This window comes from Tachypleus tridentatus, chromosome 9 (genome assembly GCF_004210375.1).
Source record: "Tachypleus tridentatus isolate NWPU-2018 chromosome 9, ASM421037v1, whole genome shotgun sequence".
Classification (NCBI taxonomy): domain Eukaryota; kingdom Metazoa; phylum Arthropoda; class Merostomata; order Xiphosura; family Limulidae; genus Tachypleus; species Tachypleus tridentatus.
In genome coordinates, this window is record NC_134833.1 from 6,525,810 (window position 1) to 6,549,445 (window position 23,636).

Below are 23,636 nucleotides of genomic sequence, written 5' to 3' on the forward strand. Positions count from 1 at the left end.
AGATAAAATACTACAGTCTTACTCACACTACAAATTAGATGAAATACTACAGTCTCTCTCACACTACAAATTAGATGAAATACTACAGTCTCTCTCACACTACAAATTAGATGAAATACTACAGTCTTACTCACACTACAAATTAGATGAAATACTACAGTCTTACTCACACTACAAATTAGATGAAATACTACAGTCTCACTCACACTACAAATTAGATGAAATACTACAGTCTTACTCACACTACAAATTAGATGAAATACTACAGTCTCATTCACACTACAAATTAGATGAAATACTACAGTCTCACTCACACTACAAATTAGATGAAATACTACAGTCTCACTCACACTACAAATTAGATAAAATACTAGTCTAACTCACACCACAAATTAGATGAAATACTACAGTCTTACTCACACTACAAATTTGATGAAATACTACAGTCTCACTCACACTACAAATTAGATGAAATACTACAGTCTCTCTCACACTACAAATTAGATGAAATACTACAGTCTTACTCACACTACACATTAGATGAAATACTACAGTCTCACTCACACTACACATTAGATGAAATACTACAGTCTCACTCACACTACAAATTAGATGAAATACTACAGTCTCTCTCACACTACAAATTAGATGAAATACTACAGTCTCTCTCACACTACAAATTAGATGAAATACTACAGTCTTACTCACACTACACATTAGATGAAATACTACAGTCTTACTCACACTACAAATTAGATGAAATACTACAGTCTCACTCACACTACAAATTAGATGAAATACTACAGTCTCACTCACACTACAAATTAGATGAAATACTACAGTCTCTCTCACACTACAAATTAGATGAAATACTACAGTCTCTCTCACACTACACATTAGATGAAATACTACAGTCTTACTCACACTACAAATTAGATGAAATACTACAGTTTTACTCACACTACAAATTAGATGAAATACTACAGTCTTACTCACACTACAAATTAGATGAAATACTACAGTTTTACTCACACTACAAATTAGATGAAATACTACAGTCTTACTCACACTACACATTAGATGAAATACTACAGTCTTACTCAGCCTACAAATTAGATGAAATACTACAGTCTTACTCACACCAGAAATTAGATGAAATACTACAGTCTTACTCACACCAGAAATTAGATGAAATACTACAGTCTTACTCACACTACAAATTAGATGAAATACTACAGTCTTACTCACACTACAAATTAAATGAAATACTACAGTCTTACTCACTTTATAAATTAAATGAAATACTACAGTCTTACTCACTTTATAAACTAATAATTGTAGGGTGTATTTAAGTCTTTTGTGATTGAAGTTTTTCAATACATTGTTGACTGTTGTGAAAGTTCTAATTTTATTTGATGTTTAATTCATGAGAATAGTCATTCATAGTAGTTTGAAAATAAAACAGATTATGTATTTGGAAATGTCTTCTTTTATATCAAATTTTAACTTTTGACATAAAAATATTCTGACCAATTAGTAAATCATAATGAAAAATTTAAATTTGTTGAATCAGTTTATTTTTTGGTTTTAATTGAGGCTTAAATAAAAGTAACTGATGATTTTCAAAACAACTGGATATAATTCTGTTTTTTAGATAGGAGAGTAATGTTTGTTTTTTGTAACCCTTCTTCCAGGCCATAATGGAATATTGTTTGTCATGATGGAATATTATTTGTTTTGCAGATGCTCATGATACCTCAAACAAATGGATTCAGTTTTTTACTTCTGCTGACAACAGGTAGGCTAAATAGGTGAAGTGATTTGTTTTAACATAATTCAAAACATTTGATTTATTGAACTTATTAATCACAATTTGATATCATATTACTGTTTAATTAACTTGCAAATTTCATTACTGATTTAACTAACTAGTAACATTGATTCGGTACTGCTATTACTTTTGTAATTAACCATCCTTTGTTGTTGTTGTTGTGTGTGTGTGTGTGTGTGTTAATATTTTTGTTCAAAACTAAAGATGTCTTACATAATTAGTTATATAACAGTAAACTTGTGTCTACTAGCTTCATCCCTGGAAGATTTTCACACAGAATAAAATGTTCAAAAAAATGGTACAGGTTTCAAAATTATTGTAGAAATTACATTAATGTTTAGCTTGGTGTACTTTCATAATATGTACAGTGATAGGGAGCTTATGTTTTATAGTATATATAGTAAAAGGTGTGGTAAAAGGCTTGGCACCCCAAGTACCTGGTGATGAATAAACACTGTTAATTACAGACAAGCTAAACATTATATTGTGTGCAGAATGGTAAATAAATTATACCTTATTTTGTTATTAAATGGAAAAAAGGAATCTTTGTTTCTCCTCCTCTGTGGTGGAGTGGTGCATTGTATGTTTGAATTAATATTGAATATGTAATGATACACACTTTTCCTTGTTGTTCAAATTATAGTAACCATTGTCACTCTTATCTTGTGGTTAACTTTAATGTTATTTCAGGCAAACTTTGTTGTTAAACAGATTCCAAGTTTTTTCTGCAATGCATTAATTTGTAGTTTGTGGTTCTGTAGTTCTGTACATTAATTTCTTATAAGTTATGTAAAATTTGTGAATAAAGTTAATATTTTTCAGTTACCTGAGGTCTACAGTCGTGATAAACTTGTTTACTCTTCTGTATTTATCTGAGGCCTACACTAGTAATAAACTTGTTTACTCTTCTTTTTAGTTATCTCAGGCCTACAGTAGTAATAAACTTGTTTATTCTTCTGTAGTTATCTGAGGCCTACAGTATTAATAAACTTGTTTACTCTTCTTTTTAGTTATCTGAGACTACAGTAGTTCTCAACATCACTGAGTAATAAACTTATTTACTCTTCTTTTTAGTTATCTGAGACAACAGTAGTTCTCAACATCACTGAGTAATAAAGTTATTTACTCTTCTTTTTAGTTATCTCAGACTACAGTAGTTCTCAACATCACTGAGTAATAAACTTATTTACTCTTCTTTTTAGTTATCTGAGACAACAGTAGTTCTCAACATCACTGAGTAATAAAGTTATTTACTCTTCTTTTTAGTTATCTCAGACTACAGTAGTTCTCAACAACACTGAGTAATAAACTTACTTACTCTTCTTTTTAGTTATCTGAGACTACAGTAGTTCTCAACAACACTGAGTAATAAACTTGTTTACTCTTCTTTTTAGTTATCTGAGACTACAGTAGTTCTCAACAACACTGAGTAATAAACTTGTTTACTCTTCTTTTTAGTTATGTGAGACTACAGTAGTTCTCAACATCACTGAGTAATAAACTTATTTACTCTTCCTCAGACATGCTCTGCCATTATTCACTTCCCTTCTGAATGTTGTGTGTGCATATGATCCTGTAGGCTATGGTCTACCTTTTAACCATCTGATTTTTAATGATTCTCGAGAGCCCCTGGTTGAAGTTGCTTTGCAGGTATTGATTGTATCCTTGGATCACAACTTCAAAGAACTACTGGATGATGTGAATGGGGTAAGTCAACATATATTAACACATTAATGACATCAGTGTGACGAGTCAACATATATTAATAGTGACGAGTCAAGGTATATTAATACAGTGACAACACCAGTGTGATGAGTTAAGGTATATTAATACAGTGACAACACCAGTGTGATGAGTTAAGGTATATTAATACAGTGACAACACCAGTGTGATGAGTTAAGGTATATTAATACAGTGACAACACCAGTGTGACGAGTCAAGGTATATTAATACAGTGACAACACCAGTGTGATGAGTTAAGGTATATTAATATAGTGACAACACCAGTGTGATGAGTTAAGGTATATTAATACAGTGACAACACCAGTGTGATGAGTTAAGGTATATAAATACAGTGACAACACCAGTGTGACGAGTTAAGGTATATTAATACGGTGACAACACCAGTGTGACGAGTCAAGGTATATTAATACAGTGACAACACCAGTGTGATGAGTTAAGGTATATTAATACAGTGACAACACCAGTGTGACGAGTCAAGGTATATTAATACAGTGACAACACCAGTGTGACGAGTCAAGGTATATTAATACAGTGACAACACCAGTGTGACGAGTCAAGGTATATTAATACAGTGACAACACCAGTGTGACGAGTTAAGGTATATTAATACAGTGACAACACCAGTGTGACGAGTCAAGGTATATTAATACAGTGACAACACCAGTGTGACGAGTCAAGGTATATTAATACAGTGACAACACCAGTGTGACGAGTCAAGGTATATTAATACAGTGACAACACCAGTGTGACGAGTCAAGGTATATTAATACAGTGACAACACCAGTGTGACGAGTCAAGGTATATTAATACAGTGACAACACCAGTGTGACGAGTCAAGGTATATTAATACAGTGACAACACCAGTGTGATGAGCCAAGGTATATTAATACAGTGACAACACCAGTGTGATGAGTTAAGGTATATTAATACAGTGACAACACCAGTGTGATGAGCCAAGGTATATTAATACAGTGACAACACCAGTGTGATGAGTTAAGGTATATTAATACAGTGACAACACCAGTGTGATGAGTTAAGGTATATTAATACAGTGACAACACCAGTGTGATGAGTTAAGGTATATTAATACAGTGACAACACCAGTGTGATGATTCATCATATATTAATAACATCAATGTGAGAAGTCAACATATATTAACACAGTGATGACACCATTGAGATGAATCAACATATATTAATAAATTGATGACATCAGTGGGATGAGTAAACATACACTGCTGGCCAAAATCTTAAGGCCAATGAACATGAAGAAAAAATATGCATTTTGTGTTATTAGACTCAACCACTTACCTGAGTAGAGCTTTGAAAGATGAAAATAAGAAAAGAGAAAATAAAAATAAAAAACTTTTTTAGCATTTAATAGCGAAAATGTGAACATTATGAAATTAACCTAAATATTAGCTGGTCAAAAGTTTAAGACCATACCAAAAAGAAGTCCTAAACAGGGTAGGAAATGCCCAACAAGAGGTCTCAGTATAGAGTTGCACAGCTGTCATTGCGAATAACTTCAAACATTCGCTTTGGCATGGTTGATATAAGCATTTGCAGAAGGCTGGCTGAAACGTTATTCCAAGGGGTTGAATATGGCTTCACAAAGATCATGCACTGTTTGAAATTGATGTCCATTTCTATAGACTTCCCTTGCCATTCACCCTCAAACATTTTCAACGTGGTTCAGTTCGGGCGAACACGCTGGATGGTCCAAAAGAATCGCGTCATTCACCATGAAAAAGTCCTTTCTCCTGCGGGCATTGTGGATTGCAGCATTGTCCAGTCATTTCCACACAAGCAAGAGCCTTCAGTCAATAAGGATGCTCTCTCCAACATGTCAGTGTAGCCAGCTACTGTTTGACACCCCTGTATAACCTGAAGCTCCATTGTTTCATGGAAGGAGAAAGCACCCCAGATCATGATGGAACCTCCTTCACTGTGTCGTGTAGAAAATGTCTCTGGTGGGATATCCTTATTGTGCTAGTAACGTTGCAAGCCATCTGGACCATCCAGGTTAAATTTTTTCTCATCAGAGAACAAAAGCTTCATCCACTTTTCTACGTCTCATGTTTGTTGCTTCTCAGCAAAGTTTAACTGAGCTGTTTTGTGGTGTGGAAGGATACATGGCTTTTGAAGACGTTTACAGTTTCTAAAGCCTTTCTCTCGTAGATGCTGTCTTGTTGTCTTGAGCTGCATTCTGCATCCGTAAGGGCCTTAATCTGGTTCAACAATCGGCTGGTGTCTTGGTGGACAACCCATCGAATCCTCCTGCTCAACGCCAGCAAAATTATCTTGGGCTGACCACTTGAAATTCTTGTTCCGTGTCCCTCAGGGGCTTTTAAGAAATTTGCAACAGCAGTTTTACTACGCCCAATCTCGCCAGTGATGGCACGTTGAGAGAGATCTTGCTTTTGCAGCTCAACAATTCTGCCACGTTCAAACTCTGTCACCTTTTTAGCCTTTGCCATGTTTTTACCCAATGTAACACAGGAGATGTCAGTGGGAGATGTTGACAACGCTAATGCTTGAACACAAATGACTAAATTTCTTTATGTGTTTACCGATTAACGCTTCATTTCAGTATGGTTTTAAACTTTTGACCAGCTAGTATTTAGGCTAATTTCATAGTGTTCACATTTTCCCCATTAAATGCTAAGAAGTTTTTTTTTTATTTTCCCTTTTCTTATTTTCATCTTTCAAAGCTCTACTCAAATAAGTGGTTGAGTCTAACAACACAAAATGCATATTTTTTCTTTATGTTCATTAGCATTAAGAGTTTGACCAGCAGCATATGAATACAAAAATGGCATCAGTGGGATGAATCAACATATAATAATACAATGATAACATCAGTGGGATGAGTCAATTTATATTAATACAAAGATGACACCAGTGGGGTGAGTCAACATATATTAGTACAATGATGAGATCCCAGTATGTTTTTATTTATTTTTATAATATGCTCGGTTTACTAGATGCTATATTATTTAAGAAAAAAGGTTTTTTGATTACAGGAGTGTAGTTATGATACAAAAACAGTTGTATAATTACCAAACTTGCTACCATGTCTTTTCCACAAATACCCACGTATGTGTTTGTTAAAGTAACTTTCTTTCAGATCACTAAATTTAAAACAATAAATTAAGATTAGGTGGAATCTATTTATAAATATTTAATATCTAGAATGGAACCACAAGAAAATTTTAACATAATTTTTATTTAATTTAGTCCGTACCTTGTTTTTGTTATTTATAATAACATTCAGAGATGCATGATAAACATAATACATAATGATTTTGGTGCTTTATTCAGATGTAGCATTTTTCTATTAATTGTATCTTTTATTGAACAGATAACACTAATATTTAATACATTTTTAAATTTCAGAGTGCCATGTTTGATAACCTGTTTGTAAACTATCTTTCTCGAATACACCGAGAAGAAGACTTTGCATTTATCTTGAAGGGGTTTACTCGCCTTTTGAACAATCCACTAGTCCAAACATATTTACCCAATTCTTCAAAGAAGATCCAGTTTCATCAGGAACTGTTGGTGTTTTTTTGGAAAATGTGTGATCACAACAAGGTATCTTTATATATGTAAAAATGTGTGATCACAACAAGGTATCTTTATATATGTAAAAATGTGTGATCACAACAAGGTATCTTTATACATGTAAAAACGGCTGGTATGGGTAGAGAAAGCACTATGTAGAGGAGCGAACAACCTTTTGACCTTCTTCGGTCATCGTCAGGTTCACAAAGAAAGAAAGAGGTAACTGACCGATAGCTGACCACATGTTTGAAGGCAGTTGTGTAATTGAGTGTAGGAATGTGAAGGGTGTGCTTAGATGTTTGAATATATTTATTAATATAGGTATGAAGGTGTTCCTTTATATTGAGTTGTTGGGCTTCTTTAATTTTGCATTTGTTTATGTTTGTTCATTTATTATTTGGGCGTTTTCTATGGTTGTGTTTATTTGATTTGCAATGTTTGAAAATGTGTGAAGGCAACTTTTTATGTTCTGTGAAGCTGGTTTCCATTTTTCTACTTGTTTCTCCAATATAGAAGAAGTGGCAGTTATCACATTGTATTTTATAAATAATGTTGGTGTGGTGTTTGTCAGTGTAGTCAGACCTTAGTTTTGTGACTAGTTTTTGAATAAATTTGGTATTAACTGGAATGTCATACTTTGTTTCTAGTTTTTGCCAAATGTTGGTTATTTTTCTGCTGATGTCGGAAATATATGGTATGCAGCAGTATATGGTTTTGTGATTTTTTTTTAATCGTGGCGTAGATTTACTTTTGTCAATTGATTTTGCTTTCTCTCTAGGTGTGTGCGTATAATGTTTTCTACAGTTTGTGGAGAAAACTTATTGGTGTTGATGAAGTATTGTTTTATTTTGTCTAATTCGTCGTTAATTTTATCTGGTGAACGTAGTTTTATGGCTGTGTTTATTAGGTTTATTAGTATGTTGAGTTTTTTTTTATTTTTTTCATGTGCTGAGTCCCAAGGAATGTGTAGTTTAGTATGGGTGATTTTTTGGTGGATTCCTGTTTTAAATTGTGTATTTTTGTTACTAACATCTCATTAATTGGAATTCCGTAGGTAATCACTGATTTCCGAGACACTTTTGGCCACCATTGTGTACAGCTCTCTAGAGAAAACTATGAAAAAGTCAGTGTTTATACCAGTTAACAATAGACCTCTCGGATCTTTGATTTGTTACAAACAGTTGAAGTCATGAATGACAGGAAGTTAAAGTTTTAGAAGTCCAATTGGTTATTAGTAACAGGAAATTATTAGAAGTTTATTTGTTATTGCTGACAGAAATTGATAGAAATATTGTTGGTTGTTGCTGACTTAAATACAGGTCTTTGTGTTTGTTGATAATGGGAAAATAAAATTTTCTGTGTTTCTACTGACAGAAAATTAGCAGAAGTGGTTGTTATTGGCTGTAAACTAACAAGTCTTGGTTGTTTAAGCAGAAATATTTATTGTTATAGACACAAAATTGACAGAAGTCTTGATTTGTTTGGTTGCTAACTAGACATAAACGGATGTTTACGTGTCTTGTTGAGTAGATATTAACAAATTCCATGTGGTTGCTACCAGGAAATTAACAAAGGTTTTTTTTTTTTTTTTATAATTACAGTTGAAAAGGTGTAATAGGTTATATTTTATGAAAGCAACAAAAAAAAATAGTGTCTTAAAAAATGTGACTTCTTTATTGACTGGAAATGTTTGTTATGTAATGTAAAACCTTGAACAAAACATTGAGTGAAAATACAGTGGTACCTTGGTTCTCGAATGACTCCCTTCTCAAACAATTCGGTTTTTGAACATATTGTTTGAGAAAAAAAATGTTAAACATAAACTCAGTTCCCGAACCAAGCTGTCATGGCTTGAAACCCTGAATAACCTGACTGATGACCCGAACGACCTTTCGACCATTTTCAGCCCACGCCAAACTTGCCCAAAACATTTTACCCTCACTTGTCACTCAGTCCACACCCCGCTAAAATCTGCTGTGAACGTTCTCGTTTGTTTTTTTTTCTAAATATTCTGATTAAATAAGTCACCATGAGGTTAAAGAAGGATAATGAAAGCAGCAAATTAAAAAGAAAAGTTGTTACAGCCACAATAAAGATGAAAAAATATCTCATAGCGAAGTATGAGAGTGGTGTTCACATGTCTGACCTTGTTACACAGTTTGGTATGGTGAAGTCTACAGTCTGCACCATACTGAAAAATAAAGAGGTCATCAAAGGAGCTGATGTTGCAAAAGGAGTGACTGTGCTTACGAAACAAAGACCACAAACAATAAAGAGGTAGAAAAACTGTTGTTGATTTGGGTAAACAAAAAACAGTTAGCTGGTGATAGCATTTCTGAGCCCATCATTTGTGAGAAAGCAAAACAGTTGCATGTTGATCTCCTGAAAAACACCCCTGGAACGAGTGCTGGAACAAGTGATGCCTTTAAGGCTAGTGGGGGGTGGTTTGAAAAATTTAGGAAGAGAAGTGGCATACATAGTGTGGTGAGACGTGGGGAGGGGGCCAATTCTAACAACATTTTAAAATGCTGGCAGAAACAAACCTCATTAGACAAGTTTTTAGTGAGAAATAGGTCCAGTGAGTCTCAAGCAGGTTATAGCATTGCAAAGAGACAGAAAAGAGAAAGAACCCCAGAAGGAGAGTTACATGACGTTTTTATGGAAGGTGACTCCCCTTACATACAATAACAACCCTCCTACTCTCCACTTTCCTCACCACCTTTCAATTATGCCATCAGCTCTCCTCGGCACAGGTAAAGCGCAGTTAAATTTTCATTTGTTTTTTTTATTGTGTTTATAGTTTTTGTGGTTGACATGTAAGTATTATTATATAGGTATAAATAAGCAATATTTTTACTTAAAATGCCTCATAATGCATAATTTTTGGAGGTCTATAACAGATTAATTTAATTTACAGTATTTCTGATGGGAAAACTTGATTCGGTTTTCGAACAGCCTTCTGGAACAGATTAAGTTTGAGAACCACTGTATTGTAGTTTCTTGAAATATTATGTGGATGAATTGAATGAATTTCAGTATGAAGGCTTAAGATACAATTCTTGTATTATTACAGAAATTCATGTTTTATGTGTTGAAGAGCAGTCAAGTGTTGGAAGTACTTGTTCCGGTCCTGTATCATCTGAATGATGCCAGAGCTGACCAATGTAAGATGTTTCAACTTATTGATGTTTCACAACGAGATGACCATTTTTATCCTTCATAATCAGTAAATTAATGGGGAATAGTTTGTGTTATTATAATATAAAACAATAATAGACTGTATTAATAGAGAATTATTTTAAAATAACATTGGATTTTTAGTCATCTATATTTTAACCCTGTGAATGATTTAACAGTGAGATTTAGGGGTATATATCATGATGCCATCAGTAATTTTCCATTGGGTTTTTAGTAGTCTTTGTCGTGTCTCCATCAATGATGTGTCAGTGTGTTTTCACTGGTCCATATCTTGACCCTGTGAATAACTAAATAGTGAGTTTATATTGGTCTGCATCATTGTAGTCATATCAAAAATTGAACATAGTTTGGTAAATTTGGACTGAAACTCTTGTTAGTTATTACAAAAATATGGTAAATTTATTGTGGAAAAATATTATTGTTTACACAAGGAGACTCATGAATTTTCTTTACAGCTAGAGTCGGACTGGTCCACATTGGAGTTTTCATTCTTTTGCTTCTCAGCGGTGAACGTAATTTTGGAGTTCGCTTGAATAAGCCCTACACAGCCAGTGTGCCGATGGACATTCCTGTGTTTACTGGCACTCACGCAGATCTGCTGATTATTGTATGTTTCATTATCTGTTGTCAGATCTTTGTTTCTGTAAACATTACGTACTTTTTACTGCATTTTTACTCACATGCAAAACATAGTGTATATGGAAAGGATATTTTATGTTTTGTGACACTAATATTATGGTGTTTTGTGACACTAATATTGTGCTGTTTTGTGACACTAATATTGTGCTGTTTTGTGACACTAATATTGTGCTGTTTTGTGACACTAATATTGTGCTGTTTTGTGACACTAATATTGTGGTGTTTTGTGACACTAATATTGTGCTGTTTTGTGACACTAATATTGTGCTGTTTTGTGACACTAATATTGTGCTGTTTTGTGACTAATATTGTGGTGTTTTGTGACACTAATATTGTGGTGTTTTGTGACACTAATATTGTGCTGTTTTGTGACACTAATATTGTTGATTGGGTCCACACTTGTGATTTTAATGGTTAAAAAGTCCTTTAATAATGTACAAGTCACACACAAATAAACATGCAATTGTTACTGTTGGTTCTATTTTATGTGGAAAATGAATGGTTTCTCCCAATTTATTTTGTAAGAAATATTATAATAGCTAAGAAACATTTGGACCTCACCAGTAGAAAGAGTTGTTCATAATTTGATAGTCAGATAATAAGAAAGAGATAAGTGCTAAAACATTCATCTCTGAGAGTCATCTGTTGATAAGGTGTTTTGGTATTTTCTAGAGGTATTAATTACTTGTGTTATCATTTGCCAGCTTGTAAATTAAAACATAACTTTGGGCTTTATATAAAGCCCAAAAAACTCTATATAAAAACCTTTTAAAATCTTATTTCTTAGAAAGCTTTGTCTAAAGTTACAAATACTTTGGATGGAGCTGTGAGGTTTGAACTAACTGACAACTTAGGTTGGTTGAGATCTTAGAGTGAATTACAGTGTACAGCAAGTTCTTTATTTATTTCACATGTAAATTTTCAGAATTGAAAATCCCATTTACCACATTACTTTCTTGTAGGTTTTTCATAAAATTATCACCACTGGACACCAAAGGTTACAACCTTTGTTTGATTGTCTCTTAACCATCATAGTTAATGGTGAGTTGAAACCTGCTTGTAGGAACCATTGTTTGTTGATTTAATTATTGGGAGATTCAAAACTACTTTCTGTAGCTATGCTACCATTAATTCATTTTTTATTGTATTCTGAGTAATCAATGTATTTTATATTTCTTTTTTTGAAGGTTTTCTTTGATAAATGAATTAGTTTCAGAAATGTGGATTGTTATTGAAATGAAGAGGATAGTATTCTTTGTTATCACTTGTATTAAAGTTGTGTTCTTGTTGAAGAAAGTTTAATGTACGTATTTACTTAGGGTTAATATTTGTAATATATTAGACTTATTTCACTTTAATTTTTATTTAGTCTGTGTCTCATTTCCATGATAGGTTCTTTTTTTTTCTTTAGTGCAGAGTTGTTTCTTGTCCACTATTTCAGTACTGCTGAAATTTTTAAAAGTAACATTTTTTTTTTAATAACTTGAGGCACATGACATCACTGAATTAGTACTTATTTGGTATCATTGTATTGTTTTACATCTTCTTGACAGGTTCTTTACCCTACGTAGATGTCCGTGCACTCAGTATATAAATTATCTTTGACCCGTTCATCACATCAGGCAGAGTTAGTTTGATTTGTAGTTTCTATTGTTATTATTGTCTCTGTGGTTTATTCCACCCTTATTTTCTGGTTTCATTGATGAAGATAGATTCTTGTTTTATAAGAACTTCCGTAATGCATGCAAATACTGAAAATCTGACACTAAATTAATTGAAATGCATTCAGTAGATTATAGCAAGGATAACAGATGTCTCTTAGAACAAGGATTACAGCAAGGACAAAGGATGTTTCTTAGAACAAGGGTTACATCAAGGACAATAGATGTTTCTTAGAACAAGGATTACAACAAGGACAATAGATGTTTTAGTTAGAATAAATATCACAAAAAAGGCAATGGATGTTTTAGTTATAACAAGATTTACAACAAGAACAGTGGATGTCTATTAATTAGAACAAAAATTACAACAAAGACAATGGATTTCTCTTAGATCAAGGATTATAGCAAGGACAGTGGATATCTCTTGGAACAAGGATTGCAACAAAGACAATGATTGTCATGGTTAGAACAAGGATTACAACAAAGAAAGAGGATGTTTTATTTAGAACAAGGAGTACATAAAGGACAATGGACATCTATTAGTTAGAAGAAGGGTTATGAAAAGGATAGTGGATATCTGTTTGAACAAGGATTACAGGAAGGAAATTAGATATCTTAGAACAAAAATTAGATCAAGAATCGTGGTTGTCTTATTTACAACAATGATTACAGCAAAGACAATGGATATCTCGAAGCAAGGACAATAGATGTCTCTTAGTTAGAAGAAGGATTACAAGGAAAACAGATATTTCTTAACATATTTTGGAACAACACAGGACTTATTGGTCCATCTTAGCTATTCCACTGTAACCTAAAAACAAAACACCTTAAATTTATCATTCATGTGCTTATCACACATTTTCTTAAGCTCATTTAAATTTACAGCCACTACAACATCTGAAGACAATCAATTCCAAAGGTCAACTGTCCTGTTAGAATAATAAAACTGTCTTATGTAAGATGACTGATACCTTTCCAAAATTTGTATTTTTGTTTCCTAGTCCAACTATTCTAAGATGTGTTCATTTAGTGTGTTTCATCCGATAAGGTAAGTTGTTCCAAAACAATGTGAACATTCTCACTACTCTGTTGAATCTGTTTTAATGGGAAGATGTATTGCCAAATTATGATTTGTCCTGTTTTTCTTTAGTGATAAAACAATGTGAACATTCTCACTACTCTGTTGAATCTGTTTTAATGGGAAGATGTATTGCCAAATTATGATTTGTCCTGTTTTCTTCAGTGATAAAACAATGTGAACATTCTCACTACTCTGTTGAATCTGTTTTAATGGGAAGACGTATTGCCAAATTATGATTTGTCCTGTTTTTCTTCAGTGATAAAACAATGTGAACATTCTCACTACTCTGTTGAATCTGTTTTAATGGGAAGACGTATTGCCAAATTATGATTTGTCCTGTTTTTCTTCAGTGATAAAACAATGTGAACATTCTCACTACTCTGTTGAATCTGTTTTAATGGGAAGATGTTTTGCCAAATTATGATTTGTCCTGTTTTTCTTCAGTGATAAAACAATGTGAACATTCTCACTACTCTGTTGAATCTGTTTTAATGGGAAGATGAATTGCCAAATTATGATTTGTCCTGTTTTTCTTCAGTGATAAAACAATGTGAACATTCTCACTACTCTGTTGAATCTGTTTTAATGGGAAGATGTATTGTCAAATTATGATTTGTCCTGTTTTTCTTCAGTGATGTGATTGACTTTTAAAAATACATTGTTGAAGCACTTTACAATGAAACTTTAATTCACAATGTTTTCTTATTCAGTGCCAGCACCAGAATATTTTATTCAAAAAAATTAATTTTGTAAATATTGTATATCTGTATACACATAAAAATAACAGTTACACAGATGATCAAGAAAGGTTACAAAGCAAGGAGAAAGCTGACCCTCAGACTTTATACTGTTTTATTAATTCCACTTTCTATGTTTGGGTATACAATGACCAAGATGAAGTAACTGACAGCTACTGTAGAACCAGGAGTTTAATGTTTGTTACTAATTAATATACATAATTTTGTGGAAGAAACAAGAAGTGTAATTTTATCTTACTCTGTATAATCTGAGTATTCTGATTTTAATTATTTTTTTGAATTACTGCAGTTTCCCCTTACCTGAAAACCTTATCTATGGTAGCAAGTACAAAACTGCTACATTTACTGGAGGTAAGTCCAATGAAGTTTTACAGAGTGTTGGTTTGAAACAGTCATTATCTGTCTATATCTTCATGTTTTACAACTTTTACTGAATTGTTTAGTTGTGATGTTTTAAAATTGTCTGTTTAATGTATTCTGTAATTATGCTTTGAATTATTTGGGAATCATGTTTGGAAATTGACTTTTACTGTATTATTTGATTGTCATGTTTTGAAATTAAGTACTTACTGAATTATTTTATAAGAGAATTGTTTGAAAGAACAAATATTTAAACATGACCTCTAAGTGTTCAATATATGAGCTCTTGTAATCTAGTCTATTTAACTGCCATGAATGATAGGATATCATTTGATGTTGTTTCTAGGCCTTCAGTACACCCTGGTTCCTATACTCTAGTCCAACCAATCATCACCTGGTGTTTTTCCTTCTTGAAATTTTCAACAACATTATCCAGTATCAATTTGATGGTGAGTTTTATCACGTGACAATAGTAATAAGTGTCACACTTCCTTCTGTAATTATTAACTTTTCTCAAGTTTTTTAATCTGTTTCACTGGTTGGATAGAACTAATGTGCTTTTATGGTTTTTAACATTTCAGTTTCATATGATAAATGTATATTATTTTCATAATTAATTCTACTGCTGTATAAATGTGAAAACTATTATTACTAAACATGTTAAAATCATGTCCAGTTAAATTATAATAGTTCAGATTATTGTTGTATAATGAAAATATTAAAGATCAGTTAGATTATTAAATATCCAGGTTTTATTGTGCTGTATAACATAGATAACTGGTTTGATTATTAAATATCCAGGTTTTATTGTGCTGTATAACATAGATAACTGGTTTGATTATTAAATATCTAGGTTTTATTGTGCTGTATAATATAGATAACTGGTTTGATTATTAAATATCTAGGTTTTATTGTGCTGTATAACATAGATAACTGGTTTGATTATTAAATATCTAGGTTTTATTGTGCTGTATAATATAGATAACTGGTTTGATTATTAAATATCTAGGTTTTATTGTGCTGTATAACATAGATAACTGGTTTGATTATTAAATATCTAGGTTTTATTGTGCTGTAAAACAGATAACTGGTTTGATTATTAAATATGTAGGTTTTATTGTGCTGTATAACGTAGAGAACTGATATGATTATTAAATGTCTAGGTTTTACACTGACTTACAACTAAGTTGTGCTTTTATACCCTTCTATCCATTTAAAATTATAGGCTATCATGTATGTCCTTCAGAATGACTTGTGTAACAGTATGAAACAAAAGTGGTTTACTTTTGTTTTTTCTTTAATTAAAGGGAATTCCAACTTGGTGTACACTATTATTCGAAAACGAAATGTGTTCCATGCTCTAGCTAATCTCCCCACAGACCATGCCACCATTCAAAAGTCTCTGACCAAACGAAGTAAATTAACGCCATCTATGAGCAGCACCAGCCTAACTGGTGTCACAAGCAACAGTCAGAGTATGGAAGGAGCTGTGTCAGCCACACCTGCAGAGAAAGGAACTCTGAATGCCACACTCGCTGCTACACCATGTAAGGAAATTGACATTTTCATGTAATGATGTTTCACAAAGTAACTAGTAAGTTGTGGATGTGTTGCTGACATTGCTGGTAAAGGCCATATTGTCATAATGTATTATGATAGAGTAAGTTAATGATGTTTCACAAAGTAACTAGTAAGTTGTGAATGTGTTGCTGACATTGCTGGTAAAGGCCATATTGTTATAATGTATTATGATAGAGTAAGTTAATGATGTTTCACAAAGTAACTAGTAAGTTGTGAATGTGTTGCTGACATTGCTGGTAAAGGCCATATTGTTATAATGTATTATGATAGAGTAAGTTATTTCTACAATTCAGTCAACAAACTCTGTTTTATATTTCTTTTCAAATCGATAACCATTGTAAAAAGATTTACATAATGAAGTTGTTGATAAAATTAACTGTGTTATTTGCCTGTCTGAGAGACAGTACTGAAAGACAACAAGTAAAGTCTTTTTTTATTTCTCTGATTAAAAACTCGAACAAGTGTATTTTCTGACTGTTTATTCATTCCAGAAGGTATATCAAGAAAGATGTGTGTAATATAACAGAACTTGGGATTAACACAATATTTCTGAGGGGTAACACTCTCTGTTCAGTGACGTGTATGTTGTATGCAACAAATGTTTATTTTTGTTTTTGTAGAAGAGTATCCTGTTTGTAAATTATGGTACATAGTTATTTTATTTGAAAGTAGAATCTCAGGTACTTCACAAATATGTATGAATGAAAAAAAACAACAAAAAACTTTGTTTGGTTCCATTATCACCTTGTCCCTCATAGTTTATGGCCAAGAGTTAATGTGGCATAATAAAACTTACAAGGTGACTATTAGTTTTAATAATAAAGTTAATTACAAAATGTTAGGTTAGATTTATCTGAAACTAACTTGGTTGTAACATGTTTGACAGAGTTTGAAATTACATGAAATGAAACAAAATAGGTTGAATTTTCAGTTTCCACTTAAATACTTCAGAGACAAAAATAGTTGTGTTTCAACTTTCATCTCCATTACAGTTTTATTGTTATTTAGTATTTTTATCACAATGTTTTTATCCTAAATTATCAAATGTCAACATGTATAAACTGATTAAGAGCTGTTCAGGTTAGCTTGACTCAGTGTCAACATGTATAAACTGGTTAAGAGCTGTTCAGGTTAGCTTGACTCAGTGTCAACATGTACAAACCAGTTAAGAGCTGTTCAGGTTAGCTTGATTCAGTGTCAACATGTACAAACCAGTTAAGAGCTGTTCAGGTTAGCTTGACTCAGTGTCAACATGTATAAACCAGTTAAGAATGTTCAGGTTAGCTTGACTCAGTGTCAACATGTACAAACCAGTTAAGAGCTGTTCAGGTTAGCTTGACTCAGTGTCAACATGTATAAACTGGTTAAGAGCTGTTCAGGTGAGCTTGATTCAGTGTCAACATGTACAAACCAGTTAAGAGCTGTTCAGGTTAGCTTGACTCAGTGTCAACATGTATAAACTGGTTAAGAGCTGTTCAGGTTAGCTTGACTCAGTGTCAACATGTATAAACTGGTTAAGAGCTGTTCAGGTTAGCTTGACTCAGTATCAACAAGTATAAACCAGTTAAGAGCTGTTCAGGTTAGCTTGACTCAGTGTCAACATGTATAAACTGGTTAAGAGCTGTTCAGGTTAGCTTGACTCAGTGTCAACATGTATAAACTGGTTAAGAGCTGTTCAGGTTAGCTTGACTCAGTGTCAACATGTATAAACTGGTTAAGAGCTGTTCAGGTTAGCTTGACTCAGTGTCAACATGTATAAACTGGTTAAGAGCTGTTCAGGTAAGCTTGACTCAGTGTCAACATGTATAAACTGGTTAAGAGCTGTTCAGGTTAGCTTGATTCAGTGTCAACATGTACAAACCAGTTAAGAGCTGTTCAGGTTAGCTTGACTCAGTGTCAACATGTATAAACTGGTTAAGAGTTGTTCAGGTTAGCTTGATTCAGTGTCAACATGTACAAACCAGTTAAGAGCTGTTCAGGTTAGCTTGACTCAGTGTCAACATGTATAAACTGGTTAAGAGCTGTTCAGGTTAGCTTGACTCAGTGTCAACATGTATAAACTGGTTAAGAGCTGTTCAGGTTAGCTTGATTCAGTGTCAACATGTACAAACCAGTTAAGAGCTGTTCAGGTTAGCTTGATTCAGTGTCAACATGTATAAACTGGTTAAGAGCTGTTCAGGTTAGCTTGACTCAGTGTCAACATGTACAAATTGGTTAAGAGCTGTTCAGGTTAGCTTGACTCAGTGTCAACATGTATAAACTGGTTAAGAGCTGTTCAGGTTAGCTTGACTCAGTGTCAACATGTATAAACTGGTTAAGAGCTGTTCAGGTTAGCTTGATTCAGTGTCAACATGTACAAACCAGTTAAGAGCTGTTCAGGTTAGCTTGACTACGTGTCAACATGTACAAACCAGTTAAGAGCTGTTCAGGTTAGCTTGACTCAGTGTCAACATGTATAAACTGGTTAAGAGCTGTTCAGGTTAGCTTGACTCAGTGTCAACATGTATAAACTGGTTAAGAGCTGTTCAGGTTAGCTTGACTCAGTGTCAACATGTATAAACTGGTTAAGAGCTGTTCAGGTTAGCTTGACTCAGTGTCAACATGTATAAACTGGTTAAGAGCTGTTCAGGTTAGCTTGACTCAGTGTCAACATCTATAAACTGGTTAAGAGCTGTTCAGGTTAGCTTGATTCAGTGTCAACATGTACAAACCAGTTAAGAGCTGTTCAGGTTAGCTTGACTCAGTGTCAACATGTATAAACTGGTTAAGAGCTGTTCAGGTTAGCTTGACTCAGTGTCAACATGTATAAACTGGTTAAGAGCTGTTCAGGTTAGCTTGACTCAGTGTCAACATGTACAAACTGGTTAAGAGCTGTTCAGGTTAGCTTGACTCAGTGTCAACATGTATAAACTGGTTAAGAGCTGTTCAGGTTAGCTTGATTCAGTGTCAACATGTACAAACCAGTTAAGAGCTGTTCAGGTTAGCTTGACTCAGTGTCAACATGTACAAACCAGTTAAGAGCTGTTCAGGTTAGCTTGACTCAGTGTCAACATGTATAAACTGGTTAAGAGCTGTTCAGGTTAGCTTGATTCAGTGTCAACATTTACAAACTGGTTAAGAGCTGTTCAGGTTAGCTTGATTCAGTGTCAACATTTACAAACTGGTTAAGAGGTGTTCAGTTTAGCTTGACTCAGTGTCAACATGTATAAACCAGTTAAGAATGTTCAGGTTAGCTTGACTCAGTGTCAACATGTATAAACTGGTTAAGAGCTGTTCAGGTTAGCTTGACTCAGTGTCAACATGTATAAACTGGTTAAGAATGTTCAGGTTAGCTTGACTCAGTGTCAACATTTACAAACTGGTTAAGAGCTGTTCAGGTTAGCTTGACTCAGTGTCAACATGTATAAACTGGTTAAGAGCTGTTCAGATTAGCTTGACTCAGTGTCAACATGTATAAACTGGTTAAGAGCTGTTCAGGTTAGCTTGACTCAGTGTCAACATGTATAAACTGGTTAAGAGCTGTTCAGGTTAGCTTCACTCAGTGTCAACATGTATAAACCAGTTAAGAGCTGTTCAGGTTAGCTTGACTCAGTGTCAACATGTATAAACTGGTTAAGAGCTGTTCAGATTAGCTTGACTCAGTGTCAACATGTATAAACTGGTTAAGAGCTGTTCAGGTTAGCTTGATTCAGTGTCAACATGTACAAACCAGTTAAGAGCTGTTCAGGTTAGCTTGACTCGGTGTCAACATGTATAAACTGGTTAAGAGCTGTTCAGATTAGCTTGACTCGGTGTCAACATGTATAAACTGGTTAAGAGCTGTTCAGGTTAGCTTGATTCAGTGTCAACATGTATAAACTGGTTAAGAGCTGTTCAGGTTAGCTTGACTCAGTGTCAACATGTATAAACCGGTTAAGAGCTGTTCAGGTTAGCTTGACTCAGTGTCAACATGTATAAACTGGTTAAGAGCTGTTCAGGTTAGCTTGATTCAGTGTCAACATGCACAAACCAGTTAAGAGCTGTTCAGGTTAGCTTGACTCGGTGTCAACATGTATAAACTGGTTAAGAGCTGTTCAGATTAGCTTGACTCAGTGTCAACATGTATAAACAGGTTAAGAGCTGTTCAGGTTAGCTTGATTCAGTGTCAACATGTACAAACCAGTTAAGAGCTGTTCAGGTTAGCTTGACTCGGTGTCAACATGTATAAACTGGTTAAGAGCTGTTCAGGTTAGCTTGACTCGGTGTCAACATGTATAAACTGATTGAGAGCTGTTCAGATTAGCTTGACTCGGTGTCAACATGTATAAACTGGTTAAGAGCTGTTCAGGTTAGCTTGATTCAGTGTCAACATGTACAAACCAGTTAAGAGCTGTTCAGGTTAGCTTGATTCAGTGTCAACATGTACAAACCAGTTAAGAGCTGTTCAGGTTAGCTTGACTCGGTGTCAACATGTATAAACTGGTTAAGAGTTGTTCAGGTTAGCTTGACTCGGTGTCAACATGTATAAACTGGTTAAGAGTTGTTCAGGTTAGCTTGACTCGGTGTCAACATGTATAAACTGGTTAAGAGCTGTTCAGGTTAGCTTGACTCGGTGTCAACATGTATAAACTGGTTAAGAGCTGTTCAGGTTAGCTTGACTCGGTGTCAACATGTATAAACTGGTTAAGAGCTGTTCAGGTTAGCTTGACTCGGTGTCAACATGTATAAACTGGTTAAGAGCTGTTCAGGTTAGCTTGACTCGGTGTCAACATGTATAAACTGGTTAAGAGCTATTCAGGTTAGCTTGACTCAGTGTCAACATGTATAAACTGGTTAAGAGCTGTTCAGGTTAGCTTGATTCAGTGTCAACATGTACAAACTGGTTAAGAGCTGTTCAGGTTAGCTTGATTCAGTGTCAACATGTACAAACCAGTTAAGAGCTGTTCAGGTTAGCTTGATTCAGTGTCAACATGTATAAACTGGTTAAGAGCTGTTCAGGTTAGCTTGATTCAGTGTCAACATGTACAAACCAGTTAAGAGCTGTTCAGGTTAGCTTGACTCGGTGTCAACATGTATAAACTGGTTAAGAGCTGTTCAGGTTAGCTTGACTCGGTGTCAACATGTATAAACTGGTTAAGAGCTGTTCAGATTAGCTTCACTCCGTGTCAACATGTATAAACTGGTTAAGAGCTGTTCAGATTAGCTTGACTCAGTGTCAGCATGTACAAACCAGTTAAGAGCTGTTCAGGTTAGCTTGACTCGGTGTCAACATGTATAAACTGGTTAAGAGCTGTTCAGGTTAGCTTGACTCGGTGTCAACATGTATAAACTGGTTAAGAGCTGTTCAGGTTAGCTTGACTCGGTGTCAACATGTATAAACTGGTTAAGAGCTGTTCAGGTTAGCTTGATTCAGTGTCAACATGTATAAACTGGTTAAGAGCTGTTCAGGTTAGCTTTATTCAGTGTCAACATGTACAAACCAGTTAAGAGCTGTTCAGGTTAGCTTGACTCAGTGTCAACATTTACAAACTGGTTAAGAATGTTCAGGTTAGCTTGACTTATTGTCAACATTTACAAACTGGTTAAGAGCTGTTCAGGTTAGCTTGACTCAGTGTCAACATGTACAAACTGGTTAAGAGCTGTTCAGGTTATCTTGACTCAGTGTCAACATGTATAAACCAGTTGAGAATGTTCTGGTTAGCTTGACTCAGTGTCAACATGTATAAACCAATTGAGAATGTTTTGGTTAGCTTGACTCAGTGTCAACATGTATAAACCAGTTAAGAATGTTCAGGTTAGCTTGACTCAGTGTCAACATGTATAAACTGGTTAAGAGCTGTTCAGGTTAGCTTGACTCAGTGTCAACATGTATAAACTGGTTAAGAGCTGTTCAGGTTAGCTTGACTCAGTGTCAACATGTACAAACCAGTTAAGAGCTGTTCAGGTTAGCTTGATTCAGTGTCAACATGTACAAACCAGTTAAGAGCTGTTCAGGTTAGCTTGACTCAGTGTCAACATGTATAAACTGGTTAAGAGCTGTTCAGGTTAGCTTGATTCAGTGTCAACATGTACAAACCAGTTAAGAGCTGTTCAGGTTAGCTTGATTCAGTGTCAACATGTACAAACCAGTTAAGAGCTGTTCAGGTTAGCTTGACTCAGTGTCAACATGTATAAACTGGTTAAAAGCTGTTCAGGTTAGCTTGACTCAGTATCAACATGTATAAACCAGTTAAGAGCTGTTCAGGTTAGCTTGACTCAGTGTCAACATGTATAAACTGGTTAAGAGCTGTTCAGGTTAGCTTGACTCAGTGTCAACATGTATAAACCAGTTAAGAGCTGTTCAGGTTAGCTTGACTCAGTGTCAACATGTATAAACTGGTTAAGAGCTGTTCAGGTTAGCTTGACTCAGTGTCAACATGTATAAACTGGTTAAGAGCTGTTCAGGTTAGCTTGACTCAGTGTCAACATGTATAAACTGGTTAAGAGCTGTTCAGGTTAGCTTGACTCAGTGTCAACATGTATAAACTGGTTAAGAGCTGTTCAGGTTAGCTTGATTCAGTGTCAACATGTACAAACCAGTTAAGAGCTTTTCAGGTTAGCTTGACTCAGTGTCAACATGTATAAACTGGTTAAGAGCTGTTCAGGTTAGCTTGACTCAGTGTCAACATGTATAAACTGGTTAAGAGCTGTTCAGGTTAGCTTGACTCAGTGTCAACATGTATAAACTGGTTAAGAGCTGTTCAGGTTAGCTTGACTCAGTGTCAACATGTATAAACTGGTTAAGAGCTGTTCAGGCTAGCTTGATTCAGTGTCAACATTTACAAACTGGTTAAGAGCTGTTCAGGCTAGCTTGATTCAGTGTCAACATTTACAAACTGGTTAAGAGCTGTTCAGGTTAGCTTGACTCAGTGTCAACATGTATAAACTGGTTAAGAATGTTCAGGTTAGCTTGACTCAGTGTCAACATTTACAAACTGGTTAAGAGCTGTTCAGGTTAGCTTGACTCAGTGTCAACATGTATAAATGTTGACACTTTTCTGGTTAGCTTGACTCAGTGTCAACATGTATAAACGTTGACACTTTTCTGGTTAGCTTGACTCAGTGTCAACATGTATAAACTGGTTAAGAGCTGTTCAGGTTAGCTTGACTCAGTGTCAACATGTATAAACTGGTTAAGAGCTGTTCAGGTTAGCTTGACTCAGTGTCAACATGTATAAACTGGTTAAGAGCTGTTCAGG

At 34.4% G+C, this 23,636-nt stretch overlaps 1 protein-coding gene across 1 annotated transcript in view; it reads left to right on the forward strand.

Moving 5' to 3' along the window:
- LOC143224709 (protein HID1-like) overlaps positions 1-23,636 on the forward strand; it is a 101,218-nt gene that overhangs the window by 54,964 nt on the left and 22,618 nt on the right. The window contains 9 exon segments of the mRNA XM_076452922.1: positions 1,744-1,798; positions 3,352-3,538; positions 6,974-7,171; positions 10,215-10,305; positions 10,795-10,946; positions 11,941-12,019; positions 14,768-14,829; positions 15,185-15,287; positions 16,146-16,385. Coding sequence (XP_076309037.1) covers positions 1,744-1,798; positions 3,352-3,538; positions 6,974-7,171; positions 10,215-10,305; positions 10,795-10,946; positions 11,941-12,019; positions 14,768-14,829; positions 15,185-15,287; positions 16,146-16,385 — 1,167 coding nt within the window.